This window comes from Euleptes europaea, chromosome 12, assembly GCF_029931775.1.
Source record: "Euleptes europaea isolate rEulEur1 chromosome 12, rEulEur1.hap1, whole genome shotgun sequence".
NCBI lineage: Eukaryota > Metazoa > Chordata > Lepidosauria > Squamata > Sphaerodactylidae > Euleptes > Euleptes europaea.
In genome coordinates this window covers 68,214,173-68,234,945 of record NC_079323.1, presented here as the reverse complement: position 1 = coordinate 68,234,945, position 20,773 = coordinate 68,214,173, and the positions used below count along the sequence as shown (strand labels likewise).

Below are 20,773 nucleotides of genomic sequence, written 5' to 3'. Positions count from 1 at the left end.
ATATAAACTACGGGGTTATTTAAATGATACAAAAGGTTTCTGTATAGACCAACAGAGACTTTCTCTTCTTCTATAATAACGCATTTTCCATATATTTCCACCCACTGTACATCTTTGATATGTCTTTTTTTTAAAAAAACTTTAATGGCAGGACACTAAAATGGGGAGGCATCATGATTCTGTTCTTATTCAGGATCAAAGGAGCTGCTGAGCCAGAGAAATGAATAAAAAATCTTCCCAGGAAAAATATGTTTTTGAAAAACAGCCCCTCCCTCAGATGCTTTCATCTTCAGCATGGACATATATTCTGAGGTCTGTTTCAAGGTTTAGCACATTCCCAGGCATCATCGCAGTTCACTCTGAGTAGTTCTCAAATACTATCCATATTCATTATCCTTAATTGGTGTAAATACTGCGATTGAGCTTGTGACCCTCCCTTTGATTCTGCTGCAGCACATTTGCTCCTAGGAATTGCATTCTTCACAGTGGCAGGAGAGAATGTAACGGTAGGTGGCAGTAAGTCTCATGCCCCCTGAGCAGCGCAACCGCATGGCCTTCAGTTTGGATGTTTGGGGTCGGCAGCAATGGCAGGTGGAACGGAAGGGCTGTTTCAGGACTGTGCTGAAGGACACCATTGGCTCAGAGCGGGATGTTTGACTGCAGCGACCCTCACAGCGAGCCAGCAGCACCATCTGCAATGTACAGGACAAAGGAATCATGAAAGACGGACCAAGGTCTGTGCAGACTTGTGTCACCAGCAGAAATACATAACTGTCTAGTTCACATTAAACAGTCAAATATTTAAAAAAAAACATGTGCTCTCGTTATTCTATATACCAACACTACACACACACACACACAAATCTTAAAATTATGTTCAAGGATAACAAAATTCTGTACTGAGAAAGCTGCATTTTGCTTACGATATGAATCATGCAAGTATATATCAAGTATCATGCACTATATACTAATAGCGAAGTTGGCCAAAACTGAGGATAGTTAAATGCAGCGACTGGAGCTGCAAATGGGCAAGACAGATCTTTCTACAAATCTGAAAAGAGCCCCAGGTTTTCAAAAAAATGTGAAAACTTTAAAAATAAGTTTTTTAAAAAAACCCAAAAATGAGAAAAGGAGCACCTGTAAGCGATGGACTCCCTCAGTGATTGTTGCTAGGCAACCACATCATTCCAAGGCTTGGTTTTTGTGAGTAAAAGGCAGGGGGAGGGGCAAAGGCCCTTTTCAGGGCTGTTTTGGCCTTTGAGGGAAGACTCATAGGGGCCAGGCCTGGCTAGGGTTGCCAGCTCCACGTTGGGAAATTCCTGGACATTTTGGTGTGAGGTCTGCTTGGGGAAGGGAGAGGCCTCAAATGGATATAATGGCACAGAATCCCTCTTTCAAAGCAGCCATTTCTCCAGTTCTCTGTTGTCTGGAGTTCAGTTGTCATTCCAGGAGATCTTTAGATCCCAACTAGAGGTTGACAACCCAAGGTCTGGCAGCAACCTCTGGGTGACTTCATACCACCTGACTTGCGCGATTCAACTAGGCCTGGCTGCTTGCTACTGTTCAACAGCCGCCACCTTATGGAAGCCAGTGTGATGAGGCGGTTAGAACTTCAGAGCAAGGTCTGGGAGACCCAGGTTCAAATCTCCATCTTGCTGTGGAAGCTCACTGGGTCATTTTGGTCCTTGTTGGTTCCCACTTGTATTGACCTATTTTGCAGAATTTATTTGCTTCTATCATTATAAAGAAGGGTAAGGCATGGCAGCCACTGGGAACTCCCCTCTTGGCCACTGGAGATGCAGCAAATCAAACCATGTGATGTAGCATACTTGATAATCTCAGTACATTTTCACAAATATATAATATCACTGTCCAAAAAGAGGGGAAAACTTCCTTGTTTTCCTGCCTAAACCTTCTAGTTGCCACAGCAGAACATATATGAACTAGGAAAAGAATGAGAAGAGATGGCAAGTGGCAATAGCTAAATGTTCTGCAATACAGCTTGCTAGAAGGTTCTCTGCCATTAGCTTTCCACAAATGTTGTGCTGCAAATTTGGTAACTGTGCTGCTTTTGTAATAAGTGAATTATGGGAAGAATAGCATCAACAATTCAAATCCTCCCTCTGCAGAGAAATGGGAAATGTATGAAACATTTTCAACCAATAACATAATAAGAATTTCCCCAGATGTAGTGCTATGAGGTGCTCAACATTCTCCATCAGAGCCCCAGCCACTCACCAGCCATCCACATGTTCAGAGCTCTGAATGTGGCCCCAACTGCAGTTTATTCCACAAAGGAAGCACATCACCCACCTTTCAAGCTAACAGGAAGTACTTCCTGTTTTAGGTGTCTCGTTGCATTTGTTGTTCTGAGCTCACAACCATTATGTGGAAGCCATGTCTGGAACTGACTTTCTTTGGTTTAGTCAGTATGCAATAGTGGTTAAAGCGTTGCTCTAGGATTTGGGAGACCCGGGTTCAAATACCCTCTCTGCCATGTAAATTGCTGGGTAAACTTGGGCCAGTCCATCTCAGAATTAACTTACTTCACAGGGGTGTTGTTGAAGATAAAATGAGGAGGGGGCAACCAAGCATGTCATCCCAAGCTCCTTGGCTGAAGGGCAGAAAAAAGTACAAGATACTAGACAGATATGTTTAAGCTCAGAGTGCATAGTATACAGGCCATAGCTCAGCAGAATTATGTTGTACGACCCATGGCTGAACTCTTCCCCCCCCCCAAAAAAAAACTTTTCACTGTGTCCTACTGGAATGCAGCAGGACGTTTCCAACTCCAAGCAGAGAATGGGCATTCTAATCCCTCCTCATCCTGGAAAACTGCGCTCCATGTCTCTGTTGGGATACAGTGAGGAGCTTCCAGTTATGGATAGACCTGAATGCCCACTCCTAGTTGGAAGGAATGCAGTAATGTAAAAGATCAGAAGCCTGAAAGATAGCATTCAAAATCCTCCCCCAACTTCCCACTGCATTCCAGAGATTCAGCATGAACTTGGGGGTGGGATGTGGAATACCACCCCTCAGATGTTTTCTGGGATGAGATGGTGTTTTGACTTTCTCTCCCTGAAAGTTCATTATTGCATATCAGGTGCTTGTGTTTTCAAGCCCCTGGGATCCAACAGAGATACTTCTTGCATGTGCAAGTGCTTCCAAATGCAAAATATTTCTCCACTGGAATAAATGCAAATACCAGTTCCAGAACACAATGGAGAAGTTTCATGTGGTATGGGGGGAGGGGGTCAGAACAGCATCTCTCAGACTAGAGAACAGATGATAGGCAGCATTCTGACACCCCCCCCCCCCCAAGAATTACATGAGTCATATTGAAGCCAAGCACCATCATGGGGTAGCCCACTTAGCTCTGGTCAAGATCCCTTTTTGGCCCACACAACTCTTTTAATTGGGACTCCCTGGTTTAAACAGTGTTTAAACTAGCCTTTGTGTTACCTTTGCCTGTACAGAAAATGACTAAGTTACACTGAGTACAATATTCTTTTAATTTTACAATAATGCTCTCCTGCTTTCTATGCCTCATTATCAACATTCAGAAGTCACATCTCCCAGTTTAACAAGTATGAATGAGAAAATAAGCTAGTTTTGTTTTAAAATCTTAATTCTTCTATTACAATACACCCCCACACACATATATTACAATTGGCTACATGTATTATTATGAAAAACCATTACATATATTTTAATTGTCTCGTTTTATGGCTAAAAGATGTAGGCCCGGACTCACACTTTTCTCACGGTCCTTTACACCTTTGAGTAATGTTTCATCATGGAAATCTGATAAAGCCAGAATAGCACAAGTATATTTTGGCCAGTGTGCACATGAGATGAAAATAGCATACGCTTTAGAAGCTTTGCTTCTCCATTAAATCAATCACAGCAGCTGTTTATTGCATTGTATAGTGCACCACTCAATAGAAGCAATTGCCTAAATTATTAGCAATGATTTGATGCCATTGTACAATAATAGTGTCAATGTAATGTATTAGAAATGTGTAGATATTTTATGACTAGACACCCTTTCAGCACAATGCCAGGGGAGGGGGGGTGCTCAGGGAGCCGACCAGCTGCTGAGCTGGCATATCTCTGAGATTTGCCAGCACATCTCCAAGATATGCAGCCAGGTGCTTGTGAGGTAATGCCGTGGAGTCCCATCAGAACACTGCTAGTGCAACCTTCTGTGCCAGCAGCAGAAGGGCCAGGGCCAGGGCAGGAGTTAGTCAGCTTGCTAAGCTGCCCCAGCCTGGGAATGTTCCTGACTACATAAGCCTGAGCCAGGATACCCCACAGCTCAAGTGATACGGACTCTTGTCTATGAAGTCTCTGACATGCACACTTAGAATGCAGTGTTTCACTCTGGCAGCAGAAAATGCACAGAGAGGGAAGTTAGTACCACAGAGGGGGCACTCACCACTTTCAACCAAGGGGTAGAGCAAACCCAGTGGCAGACCTACATTTTTGGGACCCTGAAGCTTGAACTGTTTTGGGGGCCCCTTCACAGCCAGCAATGAGGTCTGGGTAATCGCTGTTATCTTCTTCAATGGGGTTGTTCTATGGCAGATGTATTGGTTCATTCTCTAATAGAGTGGTAGAAGGTCATCAGAGGGGGCCCATTAGGATAAAGAGGTGAAAATCTGATTTTTGGTGTTAAAATGCACGAGCGAGATGAGTGCAGCCTGAATTGAGAATTCAGATGTCTTTTTATGGTTCCGATTTGCTCTAGCCCACTGGTTCCCAACCAGCGGTCCATGGACCCCCAGGGGTCCGCAAGAACTAAATTAAGGTCCGCGAAACAAAGTTATAAACCCATAATAAATTAATATTTTCAATTAAAAGTTCTCTATTATAAAATATATATATTCAAATATTATTCTAAGTTTAATGTTTAACTAACAGTTATGATTAAAGTTTATTTTCAAATTCTCAGAATTTTTATTTTGAACCTTGGGGTCCCTGCACCGAACAAAAAAGTCCTAGTGGTCCCTGGTCAAAAAAAGGTTGGGAACCACTGCTCTAGCCTAAGGGCTGAGCTATAGAACTATTAAGCCGGGCACCAACAAAGGATTTGAGGATCCAGCTGCCAAAATGTAGGCTATGAATAGATTCTGGCAAGCTCAGTGAGCCCATACAGCTGGGGGTTCAGGTGCTGCAAGCCCCTGAGAAAATTTTGAAATTTGACCAATTACAAGGACATTTTGAGGCCATATGAAATGGGTATTAGAGCATATTCTAAGGTCAATATTAAGTACTTAATATTAAGTACCATTGGCTTGTGATTCTATCTCTAAAATAGCTTTATTTTAATAGCAAACACTTAAAAAAACTCAATTTTGTTAAAAATTCACTCATTAAAAAAAGTTGCTGCAGGGCCCCTCTGGGATTAGGGGCCCTGAAGCGTAAGCTTCATTAGTTTCATAGCAGATCTGCCACTGAGCAAACCTCCTTGCTGTGTGTCCAACATGTCTCAGTTCACAACCCTTACAGGTATCCCATCTCTGGAGCCACATACCAAAGGAACAAACACACCCTGATAGATGAGTAGGGGCAGGGATCCAGCAGGCTCAGCCCTGGCGTCTGCACTTGTCAGGAGCAAGCCATGAGGATGGTATGCGGTAGTGCGATTGTGCTGCTCCCAGGTGTTGTTGTGCTGTTCTGTCCAAGGCCAATCTGTGCCCCGTGTTTAGTCTTCCTAAATTCCCATACTGTGGGAATTGGCAAGTTCTCCTTTCTGCCTCTGGGAGGGGGGTTGCCTAGGTTACCAGTTATCTCCTTTTACTTTTCCATATATGCTCTGCACCTCGATGATAACCAATAAAACTTCTTTCGTGGATTTGCGGTCTGCTGGAATCTGTTTATGGTTTGCCGCAGGGCTAGAGCTCACATTAGGACACTAGTCATCCTTACTTATTGCCCTAGGCAGGAGCCCTGGAGGGTTCGCCTGGACACTCGTCTCCTCGGCTTGGGGCGCAGGACGAGCTCCCCGAGGACCCCGACTTACTGCGTGCTGTCTTGGAGGAGACACTGTGAACTGACGTGGCTGCTTGGCCTGGTTATTGATCAGTGGCGTCGCCTGGCAGCGACGACCCCCTGGAGGACACAGGACGCTGATCTACATGCCCGCGACGACCTTTTGGGACTGGATGCTTTGCTGGAGGAGACCCGGTTGGCGCAAGAGGACTTTCCTCTGCTAACTCGGTTATTGGCTGAGCTTACGCTCCGCGGGGCGCAACAGGAGTCAGCGGCCCCAATCCAGGGGTTCGAGCCCTGTTCCCCAATGGCGGGGGCTCAGGAGGGATACGTTCCGCAAACTGTTCCGGATCCTGGCCCTCATGGACTTACCGCCAACCACAGCAACGGCAGCTGATGTTGAGAAGGTACTAAACTCTGAGTTTGGTCCTTCCTCCATGGATCTTGCTCAACAGGTCCAACCGCTGTTGGGTCAACACAAGGAGATCCTACTGCTCTTGGAACCGCCGCCAGTTTATTTCTCTTTCCCGACGGCAAGCCAGGGAGGGGGGAAGCCAGAAAAACCCTCCCAAACCTACCACTTCTCAGGCCCCGCAGAGGCCAGCTCTACCTCCACCAGACCGAGCGTTACGGTTTCAAGGGGAGCCTGCCTCGTTTGCGGGGCCTTGGTTCATTTTGCTGCCACTTGTCTGTCACGTCTGGGGCTGCCGAGTCCCACTCCCCAGCCAGATGGGACTCCTCGCGGGAGAGGACGCGCCCGAGGGAGAGGCACTGCAGCCGAGCGGAGCATCCCTCCAAGACGAAAAGTGCCCCCAGCTCTACATGCCGGAGAAGTGACGGACCTTTCGTCAGTGGACCTGTCGGGGTCCAAGATTACAATTACTACTCCTGGGGAGAGTAGCCCTGCATCTTCAGAGGAGAGCGACCACTGGAACTCCCCAGCCCTTAACTTGGAGTCTCCCCTCGACCAGCCAAAAAACAGACTGGGTCTGCGGTAGAGGGAGCGATACCGCAGATCTCCGCAGGTGTTCCTGCGAAACCCAAGGCTCCTGTCATGGTGAGTGACGTAGAAGAGACTTTGTATGTAGATGTGATATTACAACATTATAGAAAAGGTCCTCAATTACAAGTTAAAGCCTTAATAGACTCAGGGTGTGCCCGCTCGTTAATTAACGAAACCACCTTTAAGGCGCTCCAAGTGAAGTCAGTCCCTTTGCCGGCACCTGTTCACTTTGCTTAAATGGATGGCAGTGATTTCAGGGGGGGCCAGTCGACCGTCGCACTCACGGAGTGGCAATGGGAACTGGCCACCATTGGAAACAAATCAACTTCACTGTTGTGCCCAATGTTCGATATGCTGTGGTGTTAGGAGCAAATTGGCTCAAAGGGCACAGTCCCACCATAGACTGGGAAGCTTAGACCTGAACATTCAATAACCCGCTATGTGAATTGCACCGATACGAAGTGGCCGTTAAAACCGTAATCAAACCAACTCCTGCCCTGGTCTCAGACACCTCCAGTCCGACCCAATTGCCACTCGACTACCAGGACTTTGCAGATGTATTTAATGTGCAGGAGTGTGATGTGTTACCCCCCCCCCCCACCGCCGGACGGACTGTGCTATTGAAGTGGTGGGCGATGGAAAACTGCCAAAGAGTAAAATCTACCCGATGAGTCCTACGGAACGGGGGGTTCTCCGCGAATTCTTAGACAAGAACTTGGCTCGCGGTTTCATCTGACCCTCCACCGCACCCTATTCGGCACCAGCTTTCTTCATATGTAAGAAAACAGATTTACGTTTGTGTATTGACTTTTGAAAACTCAATGCTGTTACCCAAACAAATGCTTATCCCATCCCCCTCATTTCTGATCTCTTGGGACAGATGAAGGAGGGACACATTTTCACCAAATTGGACTTAGTTGTAGCTTATTACAGAGTCAGAATCCGGGAGGGGGATGAATCTCTGACTGCCTTTTCTAGTTGCTTTGGAATGTTCGAATTTCTGGTGATGCCTTTTGGATTAAAAGGGGCCCCGGGGGTCTTCATGCAACTCATTAATGAGATCCTTCATGATCTACTGTTCAAAGGAGTGGTGGTCTATTTAGATGATATTCTCATTTACTCTAAAACCATGGATGAGCACGTTGCCTTGGTTCGGGAAGTGTTGCAACGTCTCAGAGACAATCAGCTGTGTGCTAAAGTATCTAAGTGTGAGTTCCATAAGAAGCAATTGGCTTTCCTGGGATACATTATCTCACACCAGGGACTGACTATGGATCCTGAAAAGGTGCAAGCAGTGCTCGATTGGGAACCACCCTCTACTCGTAAACAGGTCCAAAGATTCCTCGGGTTCGCGAATTTTTACAGAGCGTTCCTCCCACATTTTGCTCAAATTGTGCTACCAATCACGAACCTTCTTAAAACTAAGGGAAAGGGGAGTACAGCCACCTTACCCAATGCCCAGGTGGAGTGGACCCCAAGGCCCATCCTGAGCAACGGGCGGGGAAGGCATGCCGCCTGCCCGCCCGCCAGCCTCCGGGACGGAGGGAGAGAAGTGCCAGGACTCTAATCAGGCAGGCAGGCAGGCAGGCAGGCAGCAAAAGGGGCGGTATTCTTGTCTGAGCACGAAACTCCCCCAGCCAATCGCCGTTCTTGGGGGAGGAGAAATTAGCCGGCATGGGCAGGGACAATTGTTCCAAACCAAGGAACAAAGGCAGTTTTTTTCATGGCGCTCCGAGCCAAAAACTGCGCAGCTACAGGAAAGAACGGCACAAAAGTGATTTGACTTGCCCCGGTTGTAACGGGGCTTTTATTGCTCAATCCGAAAAAAATCGGAGCAGCCATGAATAACCAAAAATTTGCAGCGTTGCAAACCGGCTGCGAAACCGCTGCAAAGCTCAGTGAAAAATCCCCCCAAGTGTCTTGCATGACTCACAGGGTTGCCAGCTCCAGGTTGGGAAATACCTGGAGATTTTGGGGGTGGAGCCTGAGTAGGGTGGGGTTTGGGGAGGGGAGGGACTTCAATGGGGTAGAATGCCATAGAGTCTACCTTCCAAAGCAGCCATTTTCTCCAAGTGAATTGATCCCTGTCACCTAGAGATCAACTGTAATAGCGGGAGATCTCCAGCCACTACCTGGAGGTTGGTAACCCTAATGACTCAACTAGGCCTGGCTATTTGCTACTGTTCCACTGCAGCCACCCAATGAAAGTCAGTATGGTGTAGCAGTTAGAGCTTCAGAATAGGGTCTGGGAGACCCAGGTTCAAATCTCCTTCTTGCTGTGGAAGCTCACTGGGTGATTTTGGACCAGTCACATACTTTCAGCCTTACCTATCTCACAGAGTTGTTTTGTGGATAAAAAGGAGGAGAGGAGACTAATGTAAGCTGCTTTGGTCCCCACAGTGGAGAAAGACCGTAGTTTTCCAAGACAGAGGCTGCTGAGGGGGAGGAGACAGAAAACGTAATGCAGAGGGGCAGATAAAGGTAGGATAACTGTTGGGTGGGAAGGATAAATAATATTTGAACTATGGCAAGCTTGTTGATCAGCATTAATTTATCTCATCTTTATTTTCCATTAAATTATGCCTTCCTTACTTAGGCCTGGTCTACACACATAGCAAAATGGGTAATGAGGTGAAAGAGTAATGAGGTGACAGAATGGACTGGGGTTACATTTTTCAAAGTTCTCCTATATGATCAATTCCCTGTGAGTAGAAAGCTAGCATAGCTGGGATTGCAATCCTCCCAGGAGTAGTAGGCAAGCTCCCATTCCTGGGCTCCAGACCCTCCAGACCCTGCCACCGGGAGCAAAGGGTGGGGATGGGGAATGACATCACATGTTTACACTAGTGGTGTGCCATAATTTCTGGTTTGCATTCAGAAATGATATTATACCGCTCTAGGAATTTGCTCTTCTCTATGGTTTTGTACCATGGAAATGTATGAATTTTTAGAATATTGTGACATCAGTTCTGGAGACAAACTGGAGATGATATCACAACGTAGTATGTCATTGTGCAACATTGCTACCTGGTCTGCAAAGACTAGCAACTTTAAACACAGTATGTGAAGGGTTAGGCTAGAACTTTTCTCCCTGATGTGCTCACTTTTTATTTGCAGGGGATTTTTACATGTGGGGAACATTAACAACTGAAATGCTACAACCCAATTCTACCACCTTTAAATTCTACCATCTCGTTCTGCTGCATGGCCTTGGTGAAATCCTGGCATAAGTGCTGTTTCCTGTTTTCTTTTGGGGAGAATTGAGAAAGTGAATTGACTTCTCAACAGAAAAAGGAGTCCGGGTTCTGCATGAGTTAGCTTTTGCACAGAAACCAAGGGAAAGAGATAGGATCGGCAACCACTTCAGCAGGTGGCAGAGCTCCAGTCAATGGTTCTCTCAGGCTTTCCCCTTTCCATCTAATAAGACACAGCAGGGGGGAAAACCCACGCTATTAAACCATGCTGAAATTTTCCAAGCACAACATTTCAAACAAAAACACTTTTTTTTTGCATGTTCTCATATTTCTAAATGAAAACGAATGGTAGGCCAAAATTCACTTAAAACTATATGTAAACCACATTTACTGCATTTGGCTCAAAGCAAAACTAGATCTGGAGCAGTATGAATGGAGGATATGGATAAACGTCCTACTCCATAATGAATACAAGCAGCATACCTGGACTTTATTACCAAAAGGGGCACCATTTAGAGGGGAAGATTGCCCCCGACCTAAAGATTTTGGGTGTGGAGCCTGAGGAGGGTAGGATTTGGGGAGGGAAGGGACTCCAATGTCATAGCATTCACATTCCAAAGGGGCCATTTTCTCCAGGTGGACTGTTCTCTGTCACCTGTAGATCAGTTGTAATAGAGGGAGATCTCCAGCCATCACCTGGAGGTTGGCAACCCTATGCTTTGGGTCCCAATTGTGTTGAAAGGTGGGGTATAAAGAAGAAAACAAATAATAATAAATACAGTTGAAGATGAGGACTAACAGCAATAACAACACAACTGCTACTGGCAAAGCACACATCTTCATTATTACTATCTGCGACCAAGTATATTCACCATTTGAGAAAATACAAATTAGTTGTTCTTTGGATGTGTGTCAACAGATTCTAGACTGACAGAGTGATTTCACTGAGAAATAGAACAGTTCCAAATACTAATGTGAAAAGTTGCTTAAAACAAGTTTAAGTAGGGATAGGAGAACAATGTATTTGGTCTTTAAAGCGGAGATTGAATACGTGAGGCAAATGTGGCATCTTATATTTGCATAAGAATTAATTTTGCTTCACCATGTCCTTTCTGGCATTCTGTTACATACTAAAGACAATAGTTTTCACCAGGGTTATTTTCAGTTACGTTGCTGTTCAATGACTGGGTTGTTTTTAGGTTTAAGTGATGGCTGGTTTTACTGTTTTAACGATACTGATTTTTAACTGATGGTAGTTATATGGTGGTTTTGTAGTTTTTACTATCATGCTATGATCTATGTTAATGTTTGGAATGTGTCCTGATGGTCCATTTTATGGATGAAAGCCTGGGATAAAAATGATAAAAAGCAGGAGGAGGAGCCACCTGGGCAATGTGAGGTCACTGTGAGAAACAGGCAAGCAAGGGTTGGAGCCACACATCACTGCATATTGCAGAAAAACCAGGGTGGGATCTATGTGTGTGTGCAATGTGCCATAAAGTCGCAGCTGACTTATGGTGACACCTTATAGGGTTTTCAAGGCAAGAGACTAACAGAGGTGGTTTGCCATTGCCTTGCTCTGCATAGCAACCCTGGTATTCCTTGGTGGTCTCCCATCCAAATGCTAACCAAGGCTGACCCTGCTTAGTTTCTGAGATCTGATGAGATCGGGCTACACCATGCTGCCTTCCCTCCCTCATGGTGGGATCTATACAATAGCACAATATGCAACAAGATGGGGAATCTACCAAGGCATGGAGAGATTCTGGTATAATTTTGAGGTTTTCTAGCTTGAAGTTAGACAAATGTTATAGGTAGGGTTGTACATATCGGTATACCCGAACTGAAAATAAACCCAAAGTAGCCATTTCAACAATATTTAGGTTTCAGCTTTACCATATACCAAAACCTGAGAATCTGCCCAAAGTCAAATAGGCGATTCCCAAAAAAGCTGAATAATTACACGACCCCTACCTTATAGTTATCCGGCTTTTTCAGGTTTGGCTATTCACCTTTGCTCAGATGCATGGCTCTGTGCTTTCTCCCATTTTTCTATCTTTTTTTGACTGGTTTTATTAGGACCCCATAGTTGGGGACATTTTGAGGTAGGGGTTGTGTAACTTGGTCTGACCAACCTGGCAGTGGGCTGATCTGAATTTAAAAGACGGGGCTCACCCAGTCCCGTCCAGAGGGATATGCCCTCCAACCGAAAAACACCAGCTTCTTCAGCCATTTTTGGGGATTCTGAAGAAGACTCCTCACCCGTGTGGATGAGCCATCTCCTTCACAAGAACTGCCTTGGTCATGACTTCAGCTGGCTCTGATATCACCCCCAAAAAAACCTGCTCTAAAACTGAAGGTCGCCCCGGGTAGAGGCTTCATTTTCCCACACCGTGACCATCTCTTGAAATCAGATTTTTGATTACTATAATAAAGGACTGTTCACAGGATGTCATTTGCCACCAAAATAAATGTTTTCCGTACCTTACTTTTCTTGTATTTAAGCCTTTTTCCTCAGTTTGGAAGCTAATTTCCATGGACATCATGCTATGTGCCCCAGATATGAAGGGAGCCCCCAGACCTTGAGGTGCCAGCTTGCCAGTCGGCTCTTTCTGCCAGTCCTCGGCAATGCTGAACTTCAGAACCTGAAAACCAATGGACAGCTTGGCTTGCAAATGCCTGGAGGATGGGGGCGACCCCTTTGCGGGCCCATAAAATTGGACCCCTGTCCCAAAGGTCACAAAACGTCAGTGTCCATCTAAGGAGAGTCCCTTGCAGCTACCTCCAAAAATGCCCCCACAGGAGCTTCGAAACAAATCCCCATAGACTATAATGGATTCGAAATTTTTTGGTAAACCCAGAAATAAGCCGAATACCCATATTTACCAATATGGGTATTCCGCTTATTCTGGGTTTACCCAAAAATAATCAGGCCCGAAATTTACTGATATTTTTTTTTGCAAAGCCGTAGTTATAGGGAGCCATTAAAAAATTGTGTTGGACCACTGGAATAAGTACCTTCTTATTGTCCCAGTAGTATTTGATACACATATAAACCTATTTTGCACCCAACAACACCAAATCCAGTTACGTCTGAAACATACCCTGTATTCCATTTTAAGACTCTGAAGACTCGGGCGCCTCCATCCCACCTTGATGCATCTTGTCCCCCCCCCTAGGGTTGCCCTCTGCCAAGTGGGGTCTGAAGATCTTCTAGAATTACAACTGATCCTCAGTCAGCAGAGGTCAGTTCCCTTGGAGAAAACGGCTGCTTTGAAGAGTGGACTGTATGGCAGTATACCATGCTGAGGTCCCTCCCCTCCCCAAACCCCATAATCCCCAGGCTCCATCCCCAAAATCTCCAGTGATTTTCCCACCCAGAGCTTCCTTTTTAGTGTTTTGATGAAACTCAAAATCTTGCCAGTTGTGATATTTTGGTTGATCATGACAAAACATATTACGTAACTGTTGTTTTTAGCTTCAAGTGGTGCTGTCAAAGTTATTTTTTCTTTGGATCATTTCATTAATATTAATTTAGGTTTATACAATCCTCTCACATTTTTAAAAGCCTCCCTTCGCAAGTAAACTGATGTTTACTTGATGTAATAAACAGTATGGCTCCAAGATGGTCAGTAAAACTGTCTCTTTAATTCCATCACAAGCTGAGGCACATGAAAAATTCCATTGTACATGTATGGTTGAGCAGGGAATAACAGAAGGACATACTTTAAGGAACTGAACGAGGGCTGCAGTCCTGGTACTAAGCCCAGTCAAAAGGAATTCAGCACAGAATAAAATAAGCCCCTTGATGTTGTCTTTTTAGTGCACACAGGGACAATAACTCATTTAGCACACTAATAAATATCATAGAGAGTAATTCCACAGGAGCAATTGTGTTAATCTACTACCACCAGAACAATAAAAAGACAATCCTAAACAGGACTATCCGGAATCTACTCAAGTCTATCAAGTGAGGTTTACTCCCAGGAAGGTGTTCGTAGGATTGCAGCAGTTTTGCTGTACTTTATGCTGGCATAAGCTTTTATGAACCAGAGCCAGCTTCATTAGATACATTCACATATTTGTTGGTGGGCTCTCATGAAGACATTTGTTAGTCTTTAAGATGAAAGTGTAGCTGATTGACTTCTTTTTATATATATTTTTATTATTTGCATATTGCTTATTCCAGTCTGTCATACACTTTATGAACTTGGTATAGATATTAGCACTATTTTAAGAGTGGGTTTTTTTAAATCTAAAAATTGAATTCTTTGAGCATTTTTCACCGCTACATTTTCAAATAACCCTCTGTGACTGAGAAGGATATCTCCCAATACACATAATCTACTCTGTGTCCTCTCAAGGCAACTCCAGCATGGAATGCACAAAGGTAGAGAAATTTAATCTGTGATCTGGCAGATCAAAGATATGTAAGAGGAAATTTCTGTGATTGCAGTGGTTGGAGAAATTGCTGCCGCCATCAAGAAAAGTGCAGCCGACTGTGTAATGATTGGCCAGTTCATACATTTCTTCATGCAGGCATGTACCTGGGGAACCAAGAATTGTATTGTGCAAACCAGCCATTATCATAACAAAAATGTTTGTAGCAGCAGCTTCCAGGAAATGTCATCACTGTCTTGCCCCGTGATCAGGATCCAAAGAATTAATTGTCCAAATAGCAGCTCCTCATGTAGGGTTGCCCAATACGGCTTGGGAAATTCATGGAAATTTGAGAGCAGTGCCTGGGGAAGGCAGAGTTTGGCCAGGGGAAGGAGCACAGCAGTGATGTGACACCATAGAGAACACCTCCCCATCTGAAGCTACCATTTCCTCCAAGGGAACAAATCTCTGTAGTCTGGAGACCAGCTGCAATCCCAGGAGAACTCCAGGACCCACTGGAGGCTGGTAACCCTATCCTCATGCCACATGGCAAACGCCTTTAAAACTAAAAGGACATTCAACAGTAGATTGTGACATGCCATGGCACTTTTTGGATCCTGATTGATCTCCCTGTGTTTTCAGAAAAATGAATTCCAGTTCAAAGAAAAGATATGATGGAAGGCATTTTTGACATCTCCCTTCAAGGTGCAAAGATGTCTAGAATCAACACTGAAATAAGACCTGTTTTTTTGAAACCTTGAAGTTTTCAAGATTGTATTGAGAGCCTCACAGAAGTACCTCAGGAACTGACATTATTTTGCCCATCTCAGCTTTTGGAGCAGCCATTTTTGTGTAACAACTTAATGTTGCTAAGAAAGTACAAAATTTGCAAACTTCAATTTTTGATTCAGTCATATAACCACACTATTCTCTCATGTTATAGCTATATTTATATTTATGTCTATATCTATACCTATTGGTACTCACCTTTGAACTGCACTTGTACAGAGGGTGGCTGATGGAATCAACATAATGGTGCCTCATGCAGCGTCCTGGGTCTGAGTCAATCATGAAGGTACTGTCTGTTTTAGTATCTGTGTCTCCCATGATTGCCAGAAGAGACAGTATGGAAATCGAAGCCGCTAGTATATGACTTCCCATCATTGGAGAACTTTTCAGGAATAACAGTAGAGGGAGGTAGAGCATCAAAAGCACTCTAAAGACTGAGGCCCAGTTCCTTTCAAGGAAAGTGAAAGATCTGTTTTAAGTCTTTGGGTTGTCATTGCTAGTTTTGGGGTAGACATTTGTTGAAGTTATAATCCATCAAAGCATCTACTTCATGGCTGGAATAAAAAAAAAATGATCCTGAACAAAAAGCTGGCCTTGAGAGAGAAACAGACATAAATAATAATAACACTCAAAGGACTTGGGTTGGCCAAGAAATACTTACTGAGTAAACATCATCCCACAGTAGGTGCAGTGAAAGGAGGAGGGTCAACGCCTTGCTACTTTAAAACCTCTTCTATCAACACTCGAACAATGAGCATATTAACTTTTACTGTTGCAAAAAAATATTTTGATGGGATCAAATCTCCAGTTAGTTCAATTCAATGTCAATTATTTAGTAACACACTTGAGGACTGGTGAAAATTAAAGTACTCTCAGGGACTACACCAAGCTGTTGTTACATTAAAGATGGAATTTTGGCTCAGAGAAGAAGTGAAATATTTATTGGGCTCATCCTTCCTTCTCATGGTCTGCTTTGCCATAAAGTATTAAATGACCGACCCTGCTGTATACTTGCTTTTATGGGCTGCAGCACTACACACTGCTATATCCATGAGAACATGTTGAAACAGACAGAACATTCATGGATATAGTTGGGCATACTATTGCTAGTACAAACAAGTGAAGGAAGTATACATGTTATATACATATAGAAACAGGGCATGTATGCACACATACACACATTCAGTCTATCAATACAGTGCAAGAGAGAGTTTAAAAAAGAGAAAGTGATACAGGTTAGTTACCGTATATACTCATGTATAAGCCGACCCGCGTATAAGCCGAGGTGCCTAATTTTACCCCCAAAATGGGGAAAAATTAGGCACCCGTGTATAAGCCGAGGGTCGGCTTACACAATGCCCCTGCCCCAGGTCGCCCTCCCGCCCGGCCTCCCGGGCCCTCCAGACCCACCCCGACCCCAGTGCCACCCCCTCCCGGGCCCTCCACACCCACCCTGACCCCAGCGCCACCCTAGGGGGGAGGGAGAAGAGCCCCTGAACCCCTTACTCACCGGGAGGACGAGGCCCGCTGATCAGCTGGAGGTGGCGGCAGGGAAGGCACGCAGGCCGGAGGCGGCAGCGGGGCCCTGCCTGAGCGCAGGCAGGCCCTGCAGGCCTCTCCCAGGCCGCAGAGAAGGCGTGCGGGATGGCGGCGGCAGCGGCGGTAAGTTCCCCCCTCCCTCTATCCCTTCTCCCTCCTCCCCCTCCCCTCGCCTACCGTATTGACCCGCGTATAAGCCGAGTTGGCTTTTTTCAGCCCTTTTTTTGGGCTGAAAAACTCGGCTTATACGCGAGTATATACGGTAACATCTTTTGCCTTCCTAAGTGGAGCCCACCCATGCTTTAAGGTCCCTGTTCCAAAAATAGGATCTTCTGAAACAGAATTTATCATATGAAGTACCACAAGATTGTATCTTCACCCATCTTGAAAAAATGACAGCCGGTGCATGTTTGACTATGTTGATTTATTTAAATAGATATATACTTGCATCAAGCCTAAACAAGGGAGGATGGGCCCAGACTCCCCCCCAAATTAAATAAAGCACATCAAGTTGCTTTAAATTCACTGAGAAGGGAATTGCACCCAGCCTTCCTGTGTGCTGAGCATTTCATGATACTGTGAGATTAGTGCTTGAAAATCTTCAGATATTTAAAGTGGAAGAATAAAAGCCCTCTTGCATTTTTTGTTTATTCACAGAGAGATCTGACATTATTTCCGTGATATCTACATCTACATGAGCCACCTGACAAAACAGCAAGAGCTGCCAATTGGTCAGCTTAAGCTCAACTACTGCACTTACTTTGTGAATTTGTTTTCCATTAGCATACAAGGCCTGTCGTTTCTCCCACTACTGTCAAGCCAAATGAGAAAACAAGATTTCCCCTAGAAGGCAGGGTGAGGACGGGCTGCCCACCCCCCGCTTCTTCATCGAATTGTTGCCCCCATTCCTTCAAGCTCTTTCAGCACTTATTGGTCTCTTTTATTCTCTATTGACAAACCCATGCTTGCAGACTCTAGTTAGGAAAGACAACAGTGCCTAGGCTTTGTGCTCGAGGTTCATCTGTCAGTGTCTCATCCCCAGTCAGGCATTACAGGCTACAATAATATTTATTATCAATTTATTTTTAAAAAAATACTTATATCCCACTTTTCTCCCAATCAGCATGAGGGCACCTAGAAACAATTGCCATAGCTCTTCTGTCTTGTATCATTTATTCTCTTTGCCTGATCTTTCTGACATGTATAATGTGAATGGGCTAACCTATTTGTTTGTTTTTTGCTAGTATTTGTATGCCCCCTCAACATGCTTTAAATTTCCAAAGCAAGAGATAGTTGTCGAAGGCTTTCACGGTCAGAGTTCATCAGTTCTTGTAGGTTATCCAGGCTGTGTGACCGTGGTCTTGGTATTTTCTTGGTGTCCTTCAGTGTTACTCCTCTGAAGATGCCTGCCACAGCTGCTGGCGAAACGTCAAGAAAGAAAATACCAAGACCACAGTCACACAGCCCGGATAACCTACAAGAACCAAGAGATAGTTATACAAAATCCTTTCATTAGGCATAATTCATCTTTGTCAAGTGATTCAGAATATGCACTCTTTTTTACAATTATTAATTCAATTTTTTGTTTGTTTCCAAATAAGAAAACCAACTACATAAACAAAAGACAACTTCAACTTTTACAAAGCAAAGTATCACAAAGTTTACAAATATACAAACTATTTAAGCTCTTCTACTGTAAAAGATGTGTAACCAATTTTAATGATTAACTCATCTTTTCACTTAAATCTGCTTTAAATTGTAAAAGTAACATAGAATCATAGAGTTGGAAGGGGCCATACAGGCCATCTAGTCCAACCCCCTGCTTAATGCAGGATCAGCCTAGAGCATCCCTGACAAGTGATTGTCCAGCCTTTGATTAAACACTGCCAGTGAGGGGGAGCTCACCACCTCCCTAGGTAGCTGATTCCAATGTTGAACAACTGTTACTGTACAAATTTTTTTCCTAATATCCAGCCGGTACCTTTCCGCCCACAATTTAAACCCATTATTGCAAGTCCTATCCTCTGCTGCCAACAGGAACAGCTCCCTGCCCTCCTCTAAGTGACATCCCTTCAAATACTTAAAGAGAGCAATCATGTCCCCCCTCAATCTCCTCTTCTCCAGACTAAACATTCCCAACTCCCTCAGCCTTTCCTCATAGGGCTGGTCTCCAGCCCCCCTGATCATCCTCATCGCTCTTCTCTGCACCCACTCAATCCTTTCCACATCCTTTTTGAAGTGTGGCCTCCAGAACTGCACACAATACTCCAGGTGCGGCCTGACCGATGCAGTGTACAGTGGAACTATGGCATCTTGCAATTTGGATATTATGCCTCTGTTGATGCACCCTAAGATCGCATTAGCTATTTTTGTCACTGTATCACACTTGTTGCTCTTATTTAACTTATGGTCTACCCATACCCCAAGATCTTGTTCACACACACTGCTGCCCAGAAGTGTATCCCCCATCCAGTATGCATATCCTTGTTGAATTGCATCCTGTTCACATCCACCCACTGTTCCAGTGTGTTCAGATCTCAATGATTCTATCTCTATCTTCTGGTGTGTTTGCTGCTCCACCCAATTTGGTGTCATCTGCAAATTTAATGAGCAGTCCCTCCACACCCTCATCCAGATCATTTATAAAAATATTGAAAGTACCCTGCCCAGAACCGAACCCTGTGGCACCCCACTGGACACCTCTCTCCATTCAGATGAAATGCCATTGACAGCTACTGTTTATAATCACAAGGCTTCCCCATTTTCTTTTCCACAACAGTTAGACAGCATCCAATGTCTGAGAGGTGGGGGCTGTGTGCATTTAAATTCCAAGGCTCCTGCTCGCCAGAGGCTGCATTTTGATTCAGCTAAGCTGAGCTGGGGACTACAGGCAGGGGTGAGTTTAAACTTTGCCTTTTTTAAAACGCTGGGAAGCCTAACTAAATTGAGAATTTAATTGAGGTTTGCTGGGAGAGAGTTGTGATTGTTGTGCCAGTGAGTGATTAAGGTTGGTTGCTGCCTGAAAGCTTGATTGTTACCTTGTTAAGTGGGGTTGTTGTGATTGGAGCTTGTGTGGGAGAGGTGGGGGCTGTGCGCATTTAAATTCCAAGGCTCCTGCTCACCAGAGGCACGAGCCTTTGGCTCTTGCCCTATGGCTCTTAGCCTGTGGATCATGACTGGGGATCTGTAGGGTGAATATAAAATCTTGTTATCTTGGCAGAGTAACCTGCTCCATCCAGTTGGAGTACCAAGCAACTTGAATATCTATGTGAATTAGCAGCAGATAGCAGATAGCTGCAGGGCAAGGGACTTCGGCACTCAGTTCTTATTGGTACAGGAAGAGTGCAAGAGAGTAAAGGACAGGGTTACAACACCAAAGAATAATATAATAATAAATAAATAAATAAAATACCAGTTATGAAGGTAGAAAGCCAGCAGGGGTCGGGGGGCTATCCAGTGTGCTGCATGGAGTGTCACATGTATGATTATCTGCCTGCTGGACAGAAGTTGTGGGTGTGCGCTCAGTGCAGGGAGCTCCTGGCTCTCAGGAAGCGAGTTCACTTCCTCAAGGCCAAGGTAGCTCAACTGGAGGAGCTGAGGCAGGCAGAGAGAGAGGTGACTAAGGACTCCGGGGATGAAATAGTCACATCCCAAGGTGACGCCAACCTGCCAGTCATAGATGATGGAGCCCTTGGGGAAGGAGGCCATCTCACTGAGGTAGGGGAATGTGGTACCTTAGAAGGGTCCTATTCTTTGGTGAATGAACAGATATCCTCTCATACCGAAGATATGCCTCAGAGGGGAGGGGGAGTTCTTGTAGTGGGGGATTCAATCCTTAGGAATGTAGATAGCTGGGTTTCTGGTGGGTGCATGG

General features: G+C 44.8%; 1 protein-coding gene across 1 annotated transcript in view; it reads right to left on the bottom strand.

Annotated features, from left to right (window-relative positions):
• Positions 1-438: 438 nt before the first annotated feature.
• NDP (norrin cystine knot growth factor NDP) overlaps positions 439-20,773 on the bottom strand; it is an 85,777-nt gene continuing 65,442 nt past the window's right edge. The window contains exons 2-3 of the mRNA XM_056858668.1: positions 15,559-15,914; positions 439-692 (exon numbers count right to left, since the gene is read on the bottom strand). Of these exons, the coding sequence (XP_056714646.1) occupies positions 465-692; positions 15,559-15,777 (447 nt within the window). The 5' untranslated portion in view covers positions 15,778-15,914 and the 3' untranslated portion in view covers positions 439-464. The remainder of the gene's footprint in view (positions 693-15,558; positions 15,915-20,773) is intronic.